Source organism: Anser anser (assembly GCF_964211835.1).
Source record: "Anser anser genome assembly, chromosome: 12".
NCBI classification, from domain to species: Eukaryota; Metazoa; Chordata; class Aves; order Anseriformes; family Anatidae; genus Anser; species Anser anser.
The window spans coordinates 22877023-22900577 of NC_139733.1; the positions used below are offsets into that span (position 1 = coordinate 22877023).

Consider the following 23555-nt stretch of genomic DNA (forward strand, 5'->3'; position numbering starts at 1 on the left):
ATTCCTACTGCAAGGTGGATGGGAACTCATACTTTAGTTGAACTTCTCTCTGATAACGAAGCAGGAGGGAACACGAACCAGTGCAGAGGATTGGACTCCAGTGTCCTTTTCTGGTCCTGACACTGCACTGCATCAATTCATGAGAGCATCTTATTCTTTACAGTGTGATGGGGAGATAATGATGTCCTGGTGCAGAAACGCAGTCCTAAATGTTTATTTTTCTTCTCCTACTCTCAGAGGTATCTATGTGCTTTTTCAAGAATGAAAGCATATTTTTAAAATATTTTGTACTGTGTCTCCGACTACTTCACTAGAGTTTTCTTAAAAGAAAGCCCTTATGCTTATTTAAAACCTGTGGGAACATTCATTATATAGTTGAAATGCAGGAAAAAAAATGAAATTATTTTTCTACACTATCCTCTGCTACAGAAGCTCAGTGCCTTGAAGTAGAGATTACATTAGTATTCTCTAAACCCAGTCAGAGGACATGAAAATCTTTGAACTCTGCATTTCTGTATAAAGCAAGCAGTACATCATGTTTCTAAACTACTGAATAAAGTTAAAATAATGATAATAGAATGAAACAGCCTTTTTTCTAAGAGTCTGTCGGGAGGGAAAGGCTAGAATGTCAATGATCTTGAGACTTCATAAGGCATTTAAAAAACCTGTGTGTTTGGGATTATTTCCTTTACTTTGCCAAGGAGAGGACCTGGTGTTCATTGCTTTGGCTCTGCTCTTGCCCAGGAGGGACCCCACCGGGCACCCTCGTCTGCTCCAGGCCGTCCCTAACTCTCCTGACTCCTTGCACTCAGTGAAGGGTCCTCGACAGAAAACTTCCTGTCCTACACCGTGCTACGTAAAGGGGATGATCGTTCATACAATGTTATTTTGGTATGGACTCACAAAATAATTCAGCGATGTTTCATTTGTCCATTGTCTTACCACCCAACTTTCCTGCGATCTCAGAATCCTTAAGGAGAGTCTTAAGGGACACATCCTTGAAGGGTGTATGCAGAAGGAATGGTTACCAAAGCTTGTGGCTTTGGGGTTGGCCTGGCCAGCCTACTGGGAAGATAAACACAGCTGTTAATGTATGAAGTATATACAGGAACTAATGAGTCACTTTAGACTCGAGATCTGAATTTAGCTTTGGCTCCTGGACCCCATTTATGACTATGTCCATCCTATGTCCTCCTATGTCCATGACATGTGTCCATCCTTTATGGACCTTCTGCAGGTCGCTGCTGTGTTATTGTGAGCAGAGGGATATAAATATGTCCCCCTCTTCTAGAGATGGCTCAAGGATGAACGAGTGATGTAGAGAAATACTAATGTGCTAGCAGGCTTGTAGATAACCAGATGAAAAACTGGAACGCTTTTTTTGTTTTTCTTGTAGAAAGTGCCTATTTAATTTTCAGTAAAGGAGCTCAGAATCATACATTGCTGTTTTGATATCTGAAAGACAGAGGTGTGCAGTGACAGTGACCTTACCCCTAATAAAAGGCATGTAAAAATCAGCCTGCACTAGTAATTAAAAAGGAGGTAGGTCTCCTAGGCACAGTAACTTTTATAAGAAAAATAAAGAATCTTGAATGAAAGGTGGAACGAATTCCAAATTGGCTTCCAAGATTTATCAGTCAGGTACAGGATTTACCAGTGGTACTGTTTCAGCTAGAATTCTCCTTATCCGTGAGATTATTTTACCATTTTTTGAATAGCACTGATAAATTAAAATTTATTCTCAGAATTACTTTAGTAGAAATGTTTTTCTGATGTGGCAAAAATCAAGTTTGCATTTAAAAGCTTTACTGAGACCCTCAGTTAGAACAGCACTCCTCTGCTGTTATCGCTCGGAGCAACCCTGAAGAAATCACTTGTTCCCACAGCACGTGACACTGAAAAACGCAGGAGTGGAGCCCCTTTGTGCCTCTTATACGCGTGTTTTCAGGTGAATCCAGAGCTCTTTAAAGGTCCCTTTCTGACAACTCACAGAAGGAAGGTTTTGAATCGATCACAGGAGTGAGGAGGGAAGGTTTCCAGTAACGCCCCGTGCATCGCTTCCAGCCGCCATGTGCGACTCCACCTTTGGTGGAGTTCTTGTGCCCATCCACCTCTGGCCCCTTTGAAAGGACATGAAATAATGAACAGCCTTCTTCCTTATATGAAGGACTGTATTGCCATGCTCTGGAATTTAGGAGGCTTTCAAAACAGGAGGGAGGAGGCTGCCACAGCCATCCCTCGTCACCCCGTGTTCCTGGCGGCAAGCGGGGAGCCCAGCCCGGAGCCCAGCCCAGCGCCCACCCGGAGCTGCGGCCTTCGGGCTCTCTTTAAGGTGGTCAGGAAATTCCCATACAAATGATATTGCACCAAAAACAAAAGCAGGCAAACAGCTCTGTGGTGAATATTTTTCAAGGGATTTTAATAAGTGCCTGGATTTCAATGAGGCAGCTTACAGATGAAAGGTTTTGTCTCATATTGTAAATTGCATGCGTGTCCCAGGGATGCTCCAAGCAGGAGAAATCAACAGCTTAATGGTTATTCTTGTATCTTCTGTGTCCCTAAGAAGGAGGAACTTTGGAGCCCTCACCCCGAGTGCTCCGGGCTCCCAGCCCATGCAAGGATTGCAAGACGTGCTGAGCTGGACCGAAGGGATGTCTCTATAGATCCTTATCTGACGCTTGCAAACTGTCGTGTTGCCTTTACTACTCTTTTTCCTTAGCCTTGTTTCTCTTCAGGTTGGATTTTAAATCACATCTCCGCATGATAATCACCTGGCCTCAAAGTTCTCAGTTTCCAGTAGCAGCTTCTTCATTAATATTTGAAGCATATGATTTTGCTTGTTATCGGCAATATCCCGGGAGACAGCAAGAAAGACTGTGTAGGAGGGCATTTTAAAAGCTTATCTTTAAAACCAGGGTGTTTTGTGATTTAAAAATTAAATATGGATTAACAAATGGAGAAATGACGCTGTCTGGGGAATCAAAATGGGATGCAGAGGGAAAAAGAGCATGACTCAACAAATTGCTTTACCACAGTAAACTAGAGCTACTGGTGCAGATGTGCTGCTTGGGTAGAGTGGAACTGTTGAAAATATTTGATAAACACGTATTACCTAAGTAACTATGCAGGCAACTTAATTAAAAAACATTAATTTCCCCCAAACAACAAGTCTGTAGAACAAATGAAACCAAACAGATTAAACAAGACCATTTGATATTATGCATATATTCTTTTTATCCTTTTTTTATGCAGAGAACATTGCATTGCTCTGATATAGGCATACTAAAGCATGCTTATTGGCTTTTAAAAGACACCCCTTTGTGCAGAAGCTGTGGCTGCAGGGCTGGCTCCTGGCCGGGAGGCTGGGGCTGCCCTGTGCCCCGACGCTTGCTGCGGGCAGGCAGCAGAGCTGCTTCGAGGACTCTGCCTCCTGCTCCAGTAGCTGTAACTGCTGCACTATCAATGTCAAAACCTGGTGCTTCCGTACAAATATGTCTAAACCCTGTCGCCACTCGGACGTTGCTCAATGAGATGTGCACAAGGAAGGAATGCTCCGGCACGATCAAACGTCTGGGCACGGTCTGGCGCAGGCAGAGAGGTTACGGCTGCCCCGCTGCTGGGGCATGCATCACCGCCTGGCAGGGGTCACAGACATCCTGGAGGCATTTTGAAGACACAAAAAATGCGAGTGGACAGCAGCAGAGCGCTGCTCAGGAGCAGTCGAGTGAGTTTCTAGCCCCATGGCTACAGAATCACTAACAATTGCAAGCGCTAGTGCCTGTTGCAGTTTATATAGTTGTACCCATTGCTTGGATAAAGCAAGCTGATGGAAGTCGCTCAGCAGCGAGCTGCACTTTGCTGAGGCAGCGTCTGCTTCTCCCTGTGCTGGGGGCTGCGGCACCTTGGGGCACCCCGGGGCAAGGTGCCCACGCTCGGCTGCCTCGAGAGGCAAACATGCTGGGTGCCTGGGGGTCTGCGGAGAGCTGCACCCAGCTGCCGTGCTCGGGCCGCCTCTGCTGAGCCGCTGCCGTAGCACAGTGCTCTGCGTTCCTGCACGAGTGATGGGGGGCTTCGATGTGCTTGGCAAATGGCTCTAACGGCTTACCTTGACTTTAATGTATGAAGTTTGAAAAATATATATAAATGTTATAACGCAAAGACATGAGCTATGAAATGAACTGATGTGTGTGTCAGCTGCAAGAAATAGAATTTTAAATAGGAAATTCAGTGCTCTCAATTCAAATAGATTTGATAGTAAAGCAGCTTTTCAGTAGTGTTAGTGCAAGCCTTATGTGAGTAGGTAGGCAAGGAATGCCAGGGAGAAATCTAATGAAATCAGTGAGCTGTCTCTTCAGTCATTGTTTTTGAATCAATCTAATCAAGTTCTTCCAATATGTCAAAATATTGGGAAGAATGATTAATTTAAAACCTTTGAAACCAAGAGGAATATTTGAAATTAATTTTCAGTGTTAATTTCCCCTAAACGTGGCAATAGTTTATGCCAAATAAAGGTTATTTTTGTCATCTTCCTGACCACAAAATGAATTAAAAATAAAGGAAATAGTTGTTTTATGCGAAGTAAAAGTTATCACGTGTTCTCTTAAGTTGCATTGATCTACTGATTTTTAGTTAATGTGGTACACGCATAATTTAAGATTATTTAATTCCTTTATACAAGCAATAGGCCTAACAATTTCAAGAGAGAATTTTATCGTCTCTTATCAGGTGTTACGGATTAAAGGTGTTGAAACCTAACCGCTGCCATCTGGTCCTCAGGTGGGATAGCAGCACGTAGCAGGAGAGGGGCAGGTGGGGTTGCTTCCTTGCTCTTGCAGGGCAAAAGCATTTAAAAAGTTGAATAATTTTCAGGGCTTCTCTTCTTTTTCCTGGCTGGTAAAACAGGCTGCAAGCCACGGGGTCTGGTTGAAGGCCTGGGGCAGTTTGACCCACTGAGGGCTGGTGCCCGCTGACCCTACCGGGCCTTTTTCGGATGCTGAGGGCAGTCACCCGCTGGGCGCTCCTCTCACACGTCAGTCCCCGGGTTTCAGGTTTGGTATACAGACGTCCAGGTGGTCAGCAAAGATCTTGCCGCTGTTTTCAATGTGATCCTAAAATCTGCTCGTTTGGTCATAGTGCGCAATTCAGGAAGCTCAGCAGGTCTCCGTCAGGTCAGGGACTTTTGATCGGCCAGCAGACGTCAGAATCTGGCGGTAAGGCCTGGTCTGTGGCTTCACAACGGCACGTGTGTACCTGGAGACTCCTCTGGGGAGGTTCCTGCAGCCTCGGCCTGGTTTTCACCTCTGTGGGTGCATCAGAAGCCCGGAACAAGGACAGCCCGTGCTCAGAGCAAGTAGGTGTGCTGGTGATGATAATTTAGTGGTATCGTCACCTCCTGAAGTACAGGGATTTATAAAGAGAGCAAAATTCCTCTTCTTACTAATTAGTTGCACATGCACATTTTCATCTATCAAGTTGAGCTTTTTATCTCTTAAATTCCTATGAGATATAATAAATGGTGACTGAAATAATGGGCCGCTCAGCACTGTAGCTGTAGGTGCGTATCATGAGGTGTAGGTAGAAGAGTGTGAAATTTGATCTGCAAATAATATAAGGAAATTTAATTAAATTTAAACTAATGTGATGAGTGCCCCAACAGTAAGGGAAAAGGGACATATTCTGCATATTAATTTTTACTCATCCTTTTTTTGGTTTGGTCTCTTTGCTCTTTTGAATTTCAGATTTGCTAGCGTTTCCTTCCCATATAAAGTTTCCAGCAAAGGTCTAGAGATCAAGCTTTCCTGCTATGTAAGGGTTGTTTAAATATTTACCTATTGATTTGAGAGCATGACCTCATTTCTTGCTTCCTTAAGTGCCAAAGAACAGAAGATAAAAATATTTTCACTCTCCTGAGTTCTTGCTGCAAAGTAAATTTACTTGCTTTTATTCTTTTATGGTGAGTACAACAAAGTAGTCCAGCGTGTCCCATGCCGTAGCAGCACTGGGTGCGCAGTTCATTGAATCAGGACTGCGGGAGACAGATCTCAGGCAGACTTGACGCTCCATCCTTCTCGCACAGTGAAAAATCTGTTGATGCTTATAGGTTCACATCAGTGCAAAGACTGTCTTCGTAAAAGAATACGAGTTCTTAATGTTAATAGATGCTACTGCAATGCATCTGCCTTTTTTATTTGGGATATTAGATATATTAGCATAGGCTTCTTGGGGGCTTTAAAACTTACAGAATGATGAGTGAATGATGACAAACTGTTGGTGGTGAGTATTCTGCGTTATGCATTCAATTTAGGAAAATATGATTTTTTGTTTTCTATTGCTTGACACTGGTGCTTAAGAAGTGCTTTCTGGAAATGAAGTGTTACCTAAAAATCCTGAAAACTGTGGTTTATATGTTTGTTGCGATTTTGTGTACATTCTCCTGTGGTCTCATTCATTTTAGTAAGTCATATTTTTAAGTAGGCAAGTGACAAGTTCGGTGATAAGAACATGCCCTATAAAGTCCTCCCTATCTTTCTGTCCCTTGAGCCTCTCAATTGGGTAGTTCCAGCATCCCTCAGGATCCCTTCACCTCAGGAAATCAGTGTTTGATTCCCATAAGTCCCAACACTTTGGTTTGGGCTTTTTATCATATGCAGCAAAAGGTGTGGGAGAGGGAGGAGGGGGATAAGATGATCTATTTTTCCTTTGTTCTTCCTTCTGTGAAGGAAAAGGATGATTTTTTAAAAACTGGTCTGTCAAAAATACAGGTATACTATAGCCATAACTCCATTTCTTGAAAGGAAAATGAAGACTTTAAAAATTCATAATGTTTCTGGATGCACAGTAGGGCAGTATGGGCTTTACAGGAGAAATGATTTCAGCAGTAATCACTTTTCTTTCAGTTAAACACATTAGGTAGTCCAAATATTGACAAGTATTTCATACACCTCTTGAATTCAGCATCAAATGAAGAGAATTACATTGTCTTTAATGGGATGTGCATCGAAAAAACTCTTTAGAAAACAGTCAATGAAGAGCTTTGTGCTAAAAGAACTCATATATAACTATATGCGATCCATCTTCTGAGATTCCCAGGGGGAGTGAATGTAAATGGCTGCATAGCGGAGGCTGTTCCCGGTGGCTAGGTTGAGCACATCTTTTGCCAAATAGGTTTTTATGCTCCTAGACCTGCACATCTATATTTGTGGCTTGCCCGGATGGGATTGCAGGTGAATTGCAAAGACGAAATGCACCTGCCGAGTAGAGGCTAGGGCTCAGGTCTGCTGAAAACTGTATTAAGGTCACTCCCTGAGCTGTGGCAAACTTTCATCTGAGAGCTAATGCACGCAGGCATCTCAGGAACTAGACCATGACTGCAGTTCAAAGCCTGCGAAGCAAAGCCTTGCTGTCCCAGATAGAGGGTGATCGTTGCGCCGTGTCCTTTATGGTTGTTTCCCAGGATCATCCACACCTGTGTTTGCTCTTCCAGTTCACAGTGTCCATAGGAACCTCAGCGTCAGGTCAGGGCAGACGTGCCTGCAGCCCAGCACCCGTACCCCTCTACCTAGGGTTAGCAAAGAAAGCCCAAACCGAGTGCCCAGGATGCTTGGGCAGCGTCCTGACCCCTACCCGGCAGTACTCGGAACTGCCTGCAGGCTCCTTCCCCAGGGCCTCCCTGGCCCCACGGCCGGCCCCTGCCTCCTCCGAGCCTGCTTGGAGGCCGTGCCCTTCGGCAGAGCCCCCCGAGGACCTGGCGTGCCTCTGCTCTGTCACCCGGGGTCCGGCAGCGGTTGTTTGACGTGAGGTAAGACTGCTAGGCTGAAACCTGGGCTGCCTTCCACGAGCTCGCTCCTAACTTTGTGCCTCTTACGTTTTGTTGCAGAACTCCATTAAACTGAACTGATTATCCTCAGGCAGTATATAGGGAGGTGTTTTTTGCAATGCTGAGATAGTGGTTTTATTGAACTATATTGCATTTTTAGTAGTCATTTGAGAGAGGGTTATTAAAGCACAGCATTGTACATTAAGAACATTACTCCAGTGTGAAGGAGATGAGGATTATGAGAAAGAGAAGAGACCATGGACTCCTTAGAGTTTTGTTTCTATTTTTTATTTCCCTCATCCAAAGACTGGGAACCTATTCTATTTAAGTAATTCTTAGCTCTTTCTGAATGCACTTGTTTTGAATCCCAGAAAGCAGTGGTCCATCCACAGGTCTGCAGCTATGCCCTTGTGTAACACAGTCTGTAAATGTTTGACAGAAAATATGCTGCAGCTAGACTGGGGTCTTGGAAACCCGGGTAGAACCTAGCAGAAAAGCTATCTTTTGGTATTTCAGTCATCCCAGCTGCCATCTGCCCATCCAGTCCCTAGAGATGGTGAGCTTACATGTGCTTTTAACACACGTGTGCGCGAGTCAGAGCTGCATTCAGCTTTCACCAAAATGCTGCGAAATATGAACATGCATAACATAATGCCAATTTGCTAAGGATGCATCATGAAACTTTCTGTCTGTAAAACTAGACCACGCACAGTCTGATTCTCTTGTGATCTCCGTATGAAAGGGACCTGCAGGCTGCAGAACTGAGGGTTAGGACCTTAGGGAAGTGTCACTTAGAGCTTCAATTAAACTTGGGAAGCAGCAAGCAGAATAGGACGTGCTAATTAGAGAGCGTATCCCCAGAAGAGGATTTGGGGTGATTGCTGAAGCATCCAGAGAAGAGACCTTCATCCCGCTTGAAGTATAGAGTGCTAAGTGGCTCTCTTCTGCCTCGGCTTGGACGAAACACAAGAAACCGGAGGTTAAACAAAATGTTATGGAAGCTACTGTGTTTTCCTCTAATGCTTCCTGTCCCTCAGTCTGATGTCCGGTTTTCTTTTGTTTCCCTGCTAACACCGTAGTTGATCTTTCCAGCTAAGATAGGTGAATGGCGAGTCCTGTTTGCTTTTGGGTGCATTTGTTTGTAGTTCTGTGCGCTGGTCCCACGTCTCGCGTCTTGTCCTCACTAACTCAAAGCCCAGAAGTTCCTGTCAGTCTGTTTTCATGTGCCTTATCTCCTGTGGAGTCTTTGCAAGCCTGACATTTGGTTCATGAAAGATTTTTTCATGTTGTAAACACTGGCCGCCTCTTTGGTGAAAAATTAGAAAACAGGCTTTCTTCCAAAAGAATACTTAAAAGATTTCTAAACCTCCCTACCTTCCCTCCCGGATTTGTCATTGTGTCATTGCTATTCTCTGGATTTCTCATCCTCTGAAGATCTGACAAGTCTTTACTTGCCCGTACAGATATATAACAACCAAGAAAATACCATTAACTGAGAGAAGGCTAAAATACTATGCTACCTCTCCAAGAAAAAAAAAAAAAAAAAGAATTAGGAACATGGGAACACTCGAAATTGTAGTTAGAAAAGCTTCGTCATTAGAGATCATTTTGTGCTTGCAATTTATAACGATTCACTATCCAGAGGTGGCATCATTATTACTAGGGGGGAAATATCCCTGCAAGAGCAGCACAGCACTAAGCAGTCTCCTAAATTACAGAGTGGAGCTCCAAGAGGCAGTTCAGACAAATAAAACCATGTCATAGAGCACAGGATTCTTTAGTGTATGTGAAGGCTGCAGGAAATTGCTTTTTGCAAGGGAGCCAAACCAGCCTTGGAAGGTATTGTTTGTGAGCAGTGTTGCATTCAGGCATTTTAGGAGGCAAACAAGTAACTGGAGATTAGGAGCGGGCGAGACTAGCTGCCCGCTGCCCACGCTCCCTGCCTGCCGGGAGGTGAGACGCGTCCAGCGTGCGAGTTTTCGTGGCAGGTAACAGGTCTGCTTTTCAATCGCCTCGGTGGCTCAGGGTCTCAGCTATGTAACCTCAGATTGGACTGTATACATCTTAATCTTAACACTTATTTACAGGAAAACAGAGATCGTTTATTTCTTACTTGATTCACTGAAACAATCTCCTTTCAATTCGGAGCCCGATGGCTGCTTTCCACGTCGGCGGGTAACCTCCCAGTTACCTCCCTTTGGGTTCTGGCACCGCAGGCACCCGAACGTGTCCAAGACAATCTTCCTACCCAGGTGGAGCTCCTTGGAGCCAGGAGCCTCCTCCACAGCACTGGAAATCCTACCGTAAATGACTGCTTTGCTTTGTTCCCGTTGCAAATTTCAGTTTAGGACTTCAAATATGCCAGTTTTCAGGATTTACGAACCAGCTGCAAGACTAAGATACTTAGCGGGTGTTTTGTGTTGAGCATAGTTCTAATTTGTATCATTGCTTGGCTGTACATTATGCTTTTAAACATGGTATTTTGGGTGCTTTGTTTCTGTCTCTATCTGCAGCCAGAGATTTCACCGCCTACAGTTGTTCCTAAAGAAACTGTGTTTTATAAAGTGTTCTGACACTATTTCTGAGAACTTTGCCTTCGCTATTTTTATGCACAACACAGTGGAGTCGGTCTTAGTCTGACTAGACCACACTCTTAAAAGACAGGGGGGAGGACTGCATTATTTTTGGATTCACGCTGTACGAGATTATACGAAGGGTTTTGCACTTCTGTGATGTTCATCCCATTGATCAGCAGACGCACCCAGGATTTCCTGCAGACCTTTAATTATATTCATTTCAATGTAATTCTGGTGTCTGAATTTGGAGGCTCACTTTTCTGTTTGATGATAGGCATTTCTTCTTAGAAATTGGTATATGGCAAATATCTGCACACAAATAATGATACTTAGCTGGGAAGCTGGTCCTTCAGACTCCGGCCCTGGGCTGTCATCTAGAAGCCCTTCGAAACAGAAGTTACCTCCTCTTAGCGGCTTTCCAGGGCAGGCTGGAGCCTGGCTGGGTCATTTATGCTCTGCTGTAGTAAAGCTGCAATGACGAGAATGTTTTAAATGTTCGAAGCAGAAGTACAACTTTTATGTTGTTTTTTCTATATGGTTACGCTGTACGGCTCAAATGTACTTTGTCTCGTACCGCTTTTAGGACACCAATAAATCTCAAGTGCCTCCTGCTGCAAATACCAGGCTGAGGCTGGTTTAAACACTTTGGAGCATTGTAATCTGAGCAAACGTGAGTTCGTGAGCATGCATGGCTGTTGGTACAACAAGATATCCTTCTTTATTTTGTGTCTAGGAAACGGAGCTTTTCTAAATCTTTGAAAATTATGATCTTATAGTATTCTTATAATTTAATTTAGTGTTCCAGGGAGTCCTAATTTTTGTATGCTGCTGGAGTTTAACTGCCATAATAAAGGACAATTTTTGAGGTGATAAAATGCAGTAGGAATGTCATTAAATATGGAGCTAAGCTGTGACACAATAGAATTAAGCATTAATGAATAACATACTAGAAATAGTAGTCTTCTGTATCAGTTTGTCTTCTGTTTTTTGGTTATGATGAGGTCTAACATGAAAAAATGAGGCAATAAACAAGTTTAGCAAAAATCAAATTTTTAAAATGATTTAGTAGAATCTTTCCGTATAGAAAGTTTCTAAGTTAGGGCTGCTGCGTATCCACAAGGGTTGTTCCCCTTGGATAAATTGTTGCAGTTCTATGTTTTAATGTAATTTTATTATTGGGGCAGATCTTATTTTTACAATTGAATTATGATACTATGGAGACTTAATTTAAATTCTAGCCTATCTGCACACCAGTGCAGTTGTAAACTTATTTTACTGGCATATGCAAGAACATCATAACTCTTGATACCTAGCGTAGTAACTGCTTCTAGTAAAGAAACAAACGCCTGGCAAAGAGCCTCATCAGAACTTTGGTTGTGGACTTATGGGCCCAGCTGCCATTTCTGGATTTATTATTTTTTTCCCTTTAAATGTGATAATTCAACGCTCCTGAATATTTCATTTTATGGAGCTGTATATATTCTGGGTGGAGCTGTGGATAAGTTAGACCAGCAAATGCTGGTCTAACCCAAGTGGGTTTCTCTGAATATGTCTGGGTATATTTTAATTGTCAGGGTCAGAGTAAATTAATTTCTTTCCATTTGTGGCTGGACAGACTGGGTCAGAGAATGCTGTGTAGTCAGGATTTATTTTCCAAGCTTGGTTCATTGTGAATTTACACGTTTGGGAATGGCACCGGCAATTTTCCTAGATTAGACTACTGCAATTCTTCTTATTTCCTGCACAAGGCTGATAGCAAACGAACCCAGTAAAGTGGACATTGGGGGGGTTACTCTGTTTGTGATATAAAACAATAAAAGAGGATTCCTACCCATGGCAGGAGATCTCTGAAATCCTTACCCACACGCCAGCGCACACCTCACAACCGGAGCAAGCCCATCAGTCACGTATTGACTTCTCACTGATTGCTCTTTGAAGATTTTGTGGCTTTCATGTCAGCTGTGTGAATAACTCTTTCACTGGTGAGGAGTTTGAGGGCAAGCAAGCTGGCGGGGCTGGTTGTATTTCAAGAATATGTAATAATCTTTATCACTCCCGTTCCCGTAGGATGTAATTCCGCTTTTTCAGGAAATATCCGCAATTGTGGTATGAAAGTCTGCTCACAGGGACAATACTGATTGGGTCATTTAAGCACTACTCAGGGACAAAACTCAGTCTTCAGTATTATTGCCTCTGGTTTCCTTTTCTTCTATAGAATATATGAGGTTTAGAGGTAAAATTCATTGGAGCTAATAAATTGTATATGCAGGGTATATAACTATATGCCAAAGCCCACCAGTGATAGACATAATAGTACAAAAAAGAAAGAAAAAGACAAAAATACTGTATGCCTTCAATATTTATCTTCCTCCTCTTCCAATGAATTCCTCTCCTTGGGACACGCGGGCTCTCCTGCCCGTGGGCCTGGTTTCGCAGGGCTCTCGGCGCGGGGCTGCACAGGGCCACCACAGGGACCATGTGGGTGCCCTGGCAGGTGTTTTTCTTGGGGGGTCAGAACCTCTTTTTGTTGTTTAGATTTAAAAATCTGGGTGCAAGCTGTAATTAAACTGACCGTTCCCTGCCTGTCCGATTGGCCGCCCGTACAGTCCCGGTGCTCAGGAGCAGCAATGTGAGCTGCGGCGCAGGAGCGGTGGCTGCAGGCTCCGGGTCGCTTTGGTGAAACTGAGCAAGTGTCAGACCTTGTGCCTGCCCTGGGAGCGTGGTGAATGCACAGGGGAAGGCCCTGTGAAAGCAATCAGCTGCTCGCTTCCCGCAGCAACCCGTGCGAGCCCGCTGCTGCGCCTGCCTCTCCCCCTCCACGAGGCGTCCAGCAGGCAGCTCGCAGCAGCTGCTGATTTTAAAGGAACGTATTAATCAGTTTAATTGGGAGTTCCTTTTAATAATTAGAAACTGCAAACATAACTTTCTGAAGCAATGTTTTCGGTATTACGGAGAGTGAGTCCCCCAAAAAGAGAGCCTCTGTAGCGAAATCATCTGAAAAAGTGTTAAATTGTCTCTTTTGCTACCTGATAATCCAATTAAGGGGTGATAAGAAAAATAGCTCTTGGAGAATTTCAGGGAAGCAGAATAATGTACTTAGTGTTGTACCAGAATCAAAATACCACGTAATCATGGGTATCCATGGATACTGAAGCAACACTTTGATTACTAGATACATCCATTACCCTTAAATACCAGAGTTAGGTGTTTAATGCCCCGAACAATTTAATGCATGACTGCTTGAACTTGCACAGAGAATTCTCCTGAGGTTTTGCCTTTCAGAGGCACAGCATATAACCTGTCAGCGGGCGAATGAAGGCAGCTATGATATTTTTAAGTCTCTGTCTTCTTCCAAGTCCCTGCATGCTTTGCAGCTGCTGCCACGCAGATGGCTCAGCTCGCCCGCCTGTCCTCGAGCTGCCTGGGAACTGGAGCATTAAGTGATACAGCCCAACCTCTGCCCCACGTCTATGCCATCCGAGTGGGATTCCCGTGAAATAAGTCATACGACAGCATTTTACAGTGCTGGAGCCGCCGGGACTCGCTCTGCACCAAACGGATGGGCACCACGCTGCCTCTCTGCAGCACCAGAGCTTTTAGCACAGCAGGATGAGCACGACGGTTATTTAATGTCACAGGATACATCACAAGGCTGAGGCCACAATTTCTCCACTGGAGTTTCGAATTCTCCATTAGCTTTATAGAGCAAGAAGGGAACCCTAGGGAAAAGCCTGCCCTGCGCAGAGGCCGCAGTGGGCACCGAGGTCGGAGGGGCGCACGCCACCAGCCCGGCTTTCTGCTTTCTGTCGCATGGAAGGATGTGGTCCTCCTTCCTAGTGCTGGTGGTGACAACTGTATATATAAATATAAATAAATGCAAAAGGGAGGAGGTAAAATAGATGTTTAGAAAGTGCTTTGATATTGAGCCTTGAGGGTATGGTCTGTTAACGATGATTTTATAGCAGGGGCTGCAGGGACTTCTCGAGGTGGGCTGAGCAGGCAGCACAACGTGGGGGCTTTGGTGCCTGGTGGGCCAGGCGAGGCGCCTGCGCTTGGCCCTGCACCACTGGGTGTCTCTGTGTTGTGAAAACGCTGTGCATACGACTCAAGAAGCTGAGGACTGGAAAAGTGTGAGGAGAAACTTTTCCTTTTTATCTTTTGCAGCGATTACCCTGTTTTTGTTATTTGATCTTTTTATTCTTTTCTCTGCTTTTTTTGTACTCACAAAATGTCTTATGTCAGAGTTCAAAAATCAACTTCCTTGAATGCCTCAATACACGTTTTCATGGCAAAGCATTTTTGGAGGATACTTGTGAAGAAGAGTCTCACACGTGTATTCTGTACGAAAGGGGAAGAAGAAGAAAGCTGGCATCTGATGCAGGCAGGGAAAGAATGGTCTTAGCTCGTTGTTCCTGGCGGCAGCTGAACAAAGCGAATCTTTCCTCTAAGCCATTTAACTTAGCCATGCTAAGTAAAAGCAGGAAACCAAAAAGCGGATCTCATATCATCTGACCTGTTGCACAACAGGTCATTTTCGATTTATCTTTGTTACCCTGCCCATCCTGCTTTATTTGCGAGACCCAAACTTCTGGTCACCATCACTTAGCGTTAGCACTTTGCTTCTGTTCCTAAAGGAATAACATCTGCCTGCAAAAAAAAGACAGAAAAATGGAGGTGAATACTAATTTGGGATGGAAGTCGGATTTCATGCTCCCTAAATGTTTTTGTGAACTGGGACTCAGCTGATCCAGCACCTCTGTCAGGCAGGAGCTGGGAGGAAGATGAAGGCCGTACCGCGTTGCGTCCCGCCGAGCTCCATAGCCGGGGGTGCAGTGCTCCGGGGGAGAGCTCAGGTCCCTCTCATCCCGCAGAGGGATTTGCTCCCGTGTGAGTTGGCCTCGGTCTCTTTGGGGCACTGTCCTTTATGGCTGAATGTCGGGATCATCTACTTCGGCTGAGGGTGGTGTAGGTCCTGAGGGGGCCGTGGGTAGGGAGGGAGGGTGAGCCATCGGCACAGCCTCCCTGGCGAAGGAGGAGAGGCACGTCTCAGGGTGCTTTAGTTGGAAGGTGGGAGGAGGAAACTAGAATCCTCATGTGAATGTAACTCATCGTCTGCTTCCTATTATGAGGCCATAATGATGACTCCTTCCCTTTTAGATTAAATGAAGTTTTTTGTTGTTGTTTTAGGAAAAATGAATTGCTCTTAATTTTAATGAAACAAACTGAAGAGAGGAAAGAAGTTCGATCCATTAATTTTCCTTTTCAGTCTGGCAGGTATTTGTATATCCTTAATTGCCAACATCCTGAGCAACATCTTCAGATAAATTGCCCCTGTATCCAGCATCACTTAGTTAATTAAAGATCCTCCAGAAGCGTATAAGAAAGCAGTGGCCATTAGGAGGATCAACATGAAACTGAAGAAGGTTCCCTTTGCCCAGAGATTGTCTGGAGATGTCATTTTTTCAGACAGAAACTGTGCTAAAGTAAGTCTTGTTAGTGAATTCATGAAGTTCAGGAGAGTCTTTTGCTGAAAAAAAGATTTGGGGGAAAAAAATCATGCAAAAAGTCTCTGAGTAAGGTCTCCATTTACTAGTACTGCTCTTGGGAGGTGTTGTGCAGTTGCTTTTATTTCCTCCTGATAGAGCTGGAGCCTGTTGGAGGGGGCACGTCCCTTCCACAGAGACCCAGCCCCCTCCCTGTGCCCCCACTGCAGCTCGGCGCAGCATCCCGGGATGGTTCTCCACGGCCCAGGGAGCTCCTTCAGCCGCCGGGGGGCAGGGGCCCAACTGCACTTGCATTTTGTTTGTTTGCCAAAGAAAAAAATCTGGAGGCGCTGTTAATTTCAGTTGAAATGTTAGCCTTTCTGTGTTTTCGAAGAGTGCTGCCAGTGGCTCGTAGCGTGGGGAATTTTAATGCCTGGAACAATCCAAAACAATTGGGTCACTTTGCCAAAGTGGCACAAACCACTGGGAAAACTAGAAGCTAGGAAACCAAATAATTTCAAGTCATTGTTTGAGGAAATGGTTGGCCTTGTTTTCTTGTCCTTTTCATGGATTATTGCACGTTTTCATGGCTTACTTGTTGGACAAAGGCGCATCTGGAAAGGCCGAACCTACTGGGTCTGCTCCTGGTATTCTGTTCCCGGATTTGATGTTATTAGGAAAACATATGCTGGCAGCAGGAAAAGATGGCAAAGATGCCAATGTTAGACTTCCATACATAGCCTAGGAGAGAAAAGACATTGTTTCAAGAGTAGACTGGTAGAGAACTGACTGCCTCAGTTGTTGCTGTGACCACATTTATTTATTGCTGTGAATTTCTAAAACTCCATCTCTCAAGGAGTTAAACATTTCTCCCTTTTGCTTTACCACTCCCGTCTTCCCAACAGAAGCATTCTGACTCTCACCATTACAGAGGAAATCTAAGAACTTGGTTATAAAAACCTCAAATCCACCAATTTCAGGAACTCAAAAATTTCTTGAGTAAAGAGAATTTTTCTCCTCTGATTAGGTTATGCTGCTTTTCCCAAGATCATTGCAGGTTTTCAGACAAATAAATAACTAAATAATTGGAAAGGGCACTAACAGAATAATCACTGCTCACTCCTTCAACTGACTTGTCCATACTCTATCCAAATATCCAAACCAAGATATCACTCCTAGCAAAGACTACGGTCTCTTTTAGATAACAGTGGAATTGACTATCCATTTATACAACTTTCCCAACTGTACAGAAAAGCAGAAACACTTTTCTGAAGTTCATTTTGCACAAGTGTTGTGCCTGGCTGTTGAAGCCATGGAGCGTACAGTGGGCACCAGCCCCTCGCCTTGCCTTCCTTGGCACGCGCTGCCTCCGAGGAGCACAGCTGTGTGTTTTGGGAAGGAGCAGAGCTGTTCCGTGTGTTTGGGTCAGCTTGTTGGCCACCACCATGGCAGGCTTTTGGGGATGCAATCAGCCAGATTCAGTCCTGGGTTTCCTAACTCTGTCTTTCGCTGGTTTTTAACCATCTCTGGAGAGAAAAAAATAAAAAAAAAAATACATTTGTTAGCTGGAGCTGTTCTCCAAGCATCAAAGGAAGAAGGAATTATGCTTCTTAAAGGTTTCCGTGAAGTTTTCCATTTTGGCAATGTCATTAGTGCTGGAAAGAATCAAAGTCTTAGTGATCCAGCTGCTTGCTCGTGCGCATAGCCAGAGGGACCACGACGGAGCCGAGGGAGCGCTGCCTTTCTCCCTCCCAGCATGACGGGGGAGCGGGCACCAGCTGCCTGCCCTGCACCTCTGTGTGCTGGGCTTGCACAACTGCTGAATGCTCTCTCATGAATCTGTAGTTCAAATCCCTTTTATGCATTTCCAGTGTCCATTATCTTTATGGTGGCCTTGCCTTTGGTAGCAGAGTGCCGCTTACCTGCTCTCGTCACTTGCCGGACAGATTCCTGCAGCACCGTGCACCCACGGGGCTCCTCGTGCCGGCTGCGGGGTGCAGTGGTGGTGTGGCTGCCGGAGCTGCAGGGTACCGGCAATTGCCAGAGCAGTTTGTAGCTGCTGGGAGCATTCATGGCTCTCCAGTCCATCAGGGGTAATATTTTACTGCGGAAATCCTATGACAAAATCCTTAATTTGCAACTCTCAGATTTTTACTGCGTAATTCTCTTGGAGGTTTTTACTTCAGGAGCACTGTGAATTAACTTGACAACTTAAATAATTGTGCACGTGTTTCCTGTTGTAATAAGAATGCAAGACGAGAATGTGAAAGTTAAACTTACTCTGTATGTGTCATTTGGACAATATACCCTAAATTCCTTGGGCAGCTGTTACTGCAAAGGAAAGAAAAATGGCACATGCCTCTGCCTGCCATGAGATCCTCCGCAGAGGTCGAAGCGCTCTCGAACAAGCTCGTCAGCCCAGCTGTAAACAGATGGGATGTGAGCGGAGCAGAGCTGGTGGCTGGCGGCTCACCCGCTCCTGCAGCAGGAGCTTGTGCTCGGGTGCCAGTGCTGCCCAGTTAGGCCTGAGCAAAGCAAAGCAAGTAAAGACAGTAATGCGTCTTGACCCGCGCAGTGACTGGGAGCACATATTAGTCAATTTGTAAAAATGCCACTTTCCTGGAAGAGGCACTAGCAATTGAAAATCAAAATATCCATCAACATGTCTGAATTGTATCGTTTGGGTCTTGATCCTCTTGCATCCTACTCTCTGCCTTTTTCATTTGCCCGTGCTGTGCTTTGTACTGCTCACCGCGCTGGCATGCTAAAAAGGAATCTGTTACCTGCCTGCACCAGCGGACGGCAGAGAAACTAAGAGCCGACTTGCCCAAGGCAGTGAAAAAACCTCTGTGATGCAAAAAAGACCTGAAATCATCCTTCCGAAATTCGAGCATCCTTTCTCCATCCTGGATCCCCTGTTCTTTGAAACCACGTGGAAATCCCATGCTCTCAAGTTGGATGTTGCATTGGAGGGCTTTTTTCCTCACTATTGAGCCTGGCCGCAGCTGTCTCTGTCCAAAGATGCTCAGTTCAGCTGTAATCATTATCAACTATAATGAGATTTTTGGCTTCTCCATCCAGGCAGTAGAGATCGCATGACCCGCACAAGAGGTGTAATTATTGTCAGGATGGGTTGCTGAGCTAGCAGGCCTGCCAACTATTTCAGTCCTCTTTTCATGCACCTAAATCATGTAGGTGGCAATTACTTAATATTAGATACTGTTTCTTTCTTTTTTTTTTATAGTAGTTTTATAACCACAGTGTTTATAATCACATGGTCTAGATTCTGTTTCCTTTTTTCTTTGCCCCTTGGATACAACGGTTCTGCAATGAAGGTAGGCTCTTAGCAGCAACGTACCGCTGCTGTGGGCTCCTGGTTGCAGCCCCCATCGCTGCTGGCGGCTCTCCCCCCCCGGCGCCCACACGCCTCGTGTGTGTGCAGCCTCGTGTCTGGGGAAAAGAAACTGTAAGCATTCCTTTGTCCTGTTTTTAAAAGCTCTTACTTACTGGCACTGCACTTTGGAATCCGAAGTTGGGGAATGTTGTTCCGCGCGCCTGTCTGTGGGTGTCTGTTCTTTGGAGCTGTGCCTCTGGTCCTCTTGTAAGAGCTCACTTTTTCTGAATGAAAGCAATGGAGAGCTATGAGGGATTGCCAAGGATCTCCACGGTACCTTTAGAGGTGTCTAAATAACAGTTGCATCCAGCATGCAAAAGCCCTTTGGTCTCGTCACTACAAAATAAATCCTCTCCTGCTCTGCTGTGTCAAAGCTGGACCCTCTGGAAAGGACACCATGGCAGGAATGCATTAATTTCCGTCTGACAAATCCTTTTTTTTTTTTTTCCCCCCCCCTCTATGAATTCTCCGAAGTTCCTAAGTCTTATTTAAGAAGAGAAATGACAGTCCCTTGTGGGAGATTGGAAGTACCTTGGCTCGATGCGATGGAGAGCCTGGGAGGGCCCTTTCCCTCAGCAGCTGATAATTTTAAATTCTCCTTAGGCGTGATGCCCGAAGGGAGAGGCTTTTCACTGGGAGAAGGAAAAGGACGGGGCCCGGTCCTGCCCTGGACACGGCGCACGGACACAGCGACTGCTCCCTGCCTCCCTCCTGCTGTCCGCAGGTGCCTGCGCCCGGGCACTGCTGTGGCCCCACTGCTGGAGCGGGAGTCTCGGGCTCAAAGGCAGAGCTGCCGGGGGTCAGCCTTTAACCAAGGCGTAACCCGTGCCAAATGGGGCAATTTGGGAAAGCTGGATAACTGCTCCTGAAGCTCGGTTGGTTTCATCTAATTTTGACTAGGGAAAATAACAGGAAAGAGGATTTCAAAAGTGTTTAGGCTTTTGGAACGTCCTAGCAATTAGAGTTTCTCTCCTCATTTTCAAATGAAGTTTCTGTTTAGAAATCGGTATTCTTTTCTTTTCCAGAAAAAATCAGGTTATGATAAATTGAAGTTGTAATAACTGTAGAACAGAAACAAACCATGTGTGAGTCAGTGAAAAACTTAAAGGTTATTTTCTGTTTTATCTTTTCTCAACCTTTTCTTTTTTACGATTTATTTTCTTCCCACTGGAAACAATCTTTTTTCCCCGGAGTTTTTGGATCACCTGGTACCGAGAGACCTGGCTTGACTGCAGTCAGCCTCTGTGTCTCAACTTCTCCACTTCTGAAATAAGAAAAATGAGCCTGACCTTCTTTATAAAGCACTCAGAGATCGCAGATGAGATGTAATATAGCAGAGCCATATTTTGCAACTCTAAAACCATGTATTTGCAAATGCTCAGTGGTTTTCCTCTAGGTGTTTTTATGTCAGCTTTGCCATGTTATAGGACAATTATGGTATTTTCTGGCAGAACGTATGCAGGCAGGATGTGCTGATGGTAGAAGAGCTTTCTCCTCTAGAAATCCTGTCCTACAGAACACCTTCTCTATTTCTTCATTTAGCTGTTCTTTTAAATCTGGATTTTAAAGTGTATCAGTAAATATCTGCTCTGGCCTGCTGTCTTTTAAGTAATTTGTCCCCACTTACGATTCTTACTATGTACCTCTAATGCTTTATTAATTAACACACTGTGCAGTATGCTGAGGAAGTTGTTATCTAGGATGCCAGTAAAGATGAAAGAGTTTATTGCTGAGAAACAAAACAGTAAAGGCAGAAGTGTGATTTCATCTGCTTACAGTGACTAGGAGAATGTCACTGGAGTTGTGATTTTTTTATATATGTTAATTTTAATTTTTCTTCAACCATGCTAAATAACAGTAATTTGTGAAATGTGTTAAAACTATTACCTTGATATGGATGTGGTTATCACTATTATTGTGTTGTTACTATTTTTTTCAATACTATCTGTGCATTTATGAGAAGTCCAATTCACAGACACGTAGTTTATCTTGAGATCACAATTGCCTGGGCAGCTCCATCCCATTTGATAATGGACATTTTCAAAGAGAAAGGATTTTCATGACCAGTCTTTCCTTGTGCCAATATTTCAACTAATTTGTCATTCCTATTTCAAACAAGTTGTTTCAGCAGAAGCATTTTCACTTAATATCCTTTAACTTGCAAAATCAGAGTCCCTGCTCTGCACCAAGATAGTTTGTCTAATACCTTGTAAACACCACTTGCCTTTGAGCCTGGGTTGTTGTTGTTGTTGTTTAATTGTTTTAAGTTGTTCATGTTTGTTGTTGGGGTTTTGTTGCTTTTTTCCCCTTGCTGTCTCGTTTATTGGTTTATTACTCTGTGTTGTTATTTTCACAGCCCTGTTCAATCCATGACCCTGCTCAGGTGTGCATACTGCGTATATCTTAAGGAACAAGTCTATGTCCCACCCAGACAATACCAAATTGTAGCAATACCTCAGGATACCTGATGTGAAGATTAAATTCCACATGAAGGCAGCAGTCAGAGAGTTTTTCTTCCTTCCAGGCTCCCCTTTCAGTCCACATGTGTCTCCGCTGCCTTTCCTGTGTTCTCCGTTGACTGAGCCCTTTTCTTCTTTCTTCGGCAGGTGGGCTCTGCATTGCTCAGTCCCTGAAAATCCCCCAGGATCGCAAGGACAAGACCATCGACTTTGATAAGATTATCAAGCAGCTCCTAGAAACTCCCAATGCCAGGGCCATCGTTATTTTTGCCAATGATGAGGACATAAAGTAAGGATGACGAGGGAACTAATTCATTTGATAGATGTGCAGAAATGAGAAAGCAAGAACACAAATAATGAAGGGGGAATGTCTGTTGGTAAGAGCTGTGTGGGGATGTGGTGTGGACGCTTTGTAGGGCAACTCCGGAGTCGTGACTGTTGCTGCCCTGGCTCTTGTGGCACCCCAGGCCACATATTGCTGCACTGGGGAGAAGGGAGTGATGATCTGAAAAGAATGAAGGTCTGAAAGCTTTTCTTGTCATAGGATTATGCATGCATTTGATGGCAGACCTGACCTTACCTCTCAAACAGAAGATGCTCTTCTCTCCAAGCTCATACTACTATGTATTATTAACTCTCAGTGTATTTTCTGGCAAATGATTGTTACTAGTGACAAAATGGCTTGGATGCTTAAGGTTAAACCACATGATTCAGGTACCACTTGCCCTTAAAATAATATAAAGAATATTTTAGAAGCGCGACTCTTAGTTTTTACTTGAGAATTTGAAATCAGCTTGAAATTTTGATGGCAATGTCAGGTGCTGAGAGGCTCAGTTATACGAAGAGACAGAAAGAAATTGGGATGAGGTTTCAGTGAAGTCAATGGCAAAATTTTTAAGTTGTAGTAAAATTGTGATTTCATTCTTAGGATATAAGGTGAATTAAAAGAAGGGTTTAATCAGTGCTGCATGGATTGTGACACAATGTGTTGTGAAATTTCTGAGCTCTGTTGGTTACAGGAATACGTTATTTCTGTTCATTCTGCAATTGCCACACACTATTTTTACCAAGCAATCGTGTTCAAATTAAATTAACTTGTGAACAAAATGTTCTTTTCCACAGGCAGATCCTCGCAGCCGCCAAGAGGGCAGATCAAGTCGGGCACTTTCTGTGGGTGGGCTCGGACACGTGGGGCTCCAAAGTGAGCCCCCTGCTGCAGCAGGAGGACGTTGCTGAGGGAGCCATCACCATCCTGCCCAAGCGAGCGACCATTGAGGGTGAGCACTCTCTTCTGATTGACTTTTTCTCACAGCTTCTCACCCGTTCTTTTTTTGTTTCCTGAAAATCTTGTGGTACAAAATTGATTGCCTATATTTTTTCTTGTGGATAAATATGTATAGGCATGGTAGTATCGAAAGAGTATAAAACACATTGAGCCAGTCTTTATCCCCTGAAATTTTCCTGAATGTTTTTGTTGCTCGTCCAAAAACTATATGCTATTTCCACAACCAAAAAGTGACCAGTAGCTATCTATATCACCAAAAAAGATGTAAACCAAAATGATCTTAACATATCATGTATGTATTCAGGAAGGGAAAATCTATTGCAATTACATATCACCTCTGAAGCACTGGGTAAGCTTTCTACTGAAGAAGTAAAAATTCAGTCGATTGTCTGATTCTTACATACTATATACTATCCCCTTTGTAGAGATGCTCAGCTATCCACATGACTTCCTCTGGGCAAACCAAACATGCTGATTAGAGTCCATGTTCTCTTTAACATGAAAAGTTCTTTATAGAAGGGACACTGGGCAAAGAGAACTAA

General features: G+C 44.2%; 1 protein-coding gene across 16 annotated transcripts in view; it reads left to right on the forward strand.

The window, feature by feature from the left end:
- Positions 1-23555, forward strand: part of GRM7 (glutamate metabotropic receptor 7) — a 270139-nt gene that overhangs the window by 122037 nt on the left and 124547 nt on the right. For all 16 annotated transcript variants that reach the window (XR_014571461.1, XR_014571462.1, XR_014571463.1 and 13 more), the window contains exons 3-4: positions 21876-22017; positions 22851-23005. Coding sequence is in view for 13 of the 16 variants with exons in the window: in XM_083795477.1 (XP_083651603.1) it covers positions 21876-22017; positions 22851-23005 (297 nt within the window). In the remaining 3 variants the exon portion in view is untranslated. The remainder of the gene's footprint in view (positions 1-21875; positions 22018-22850; positions 23006-23555) is intronic.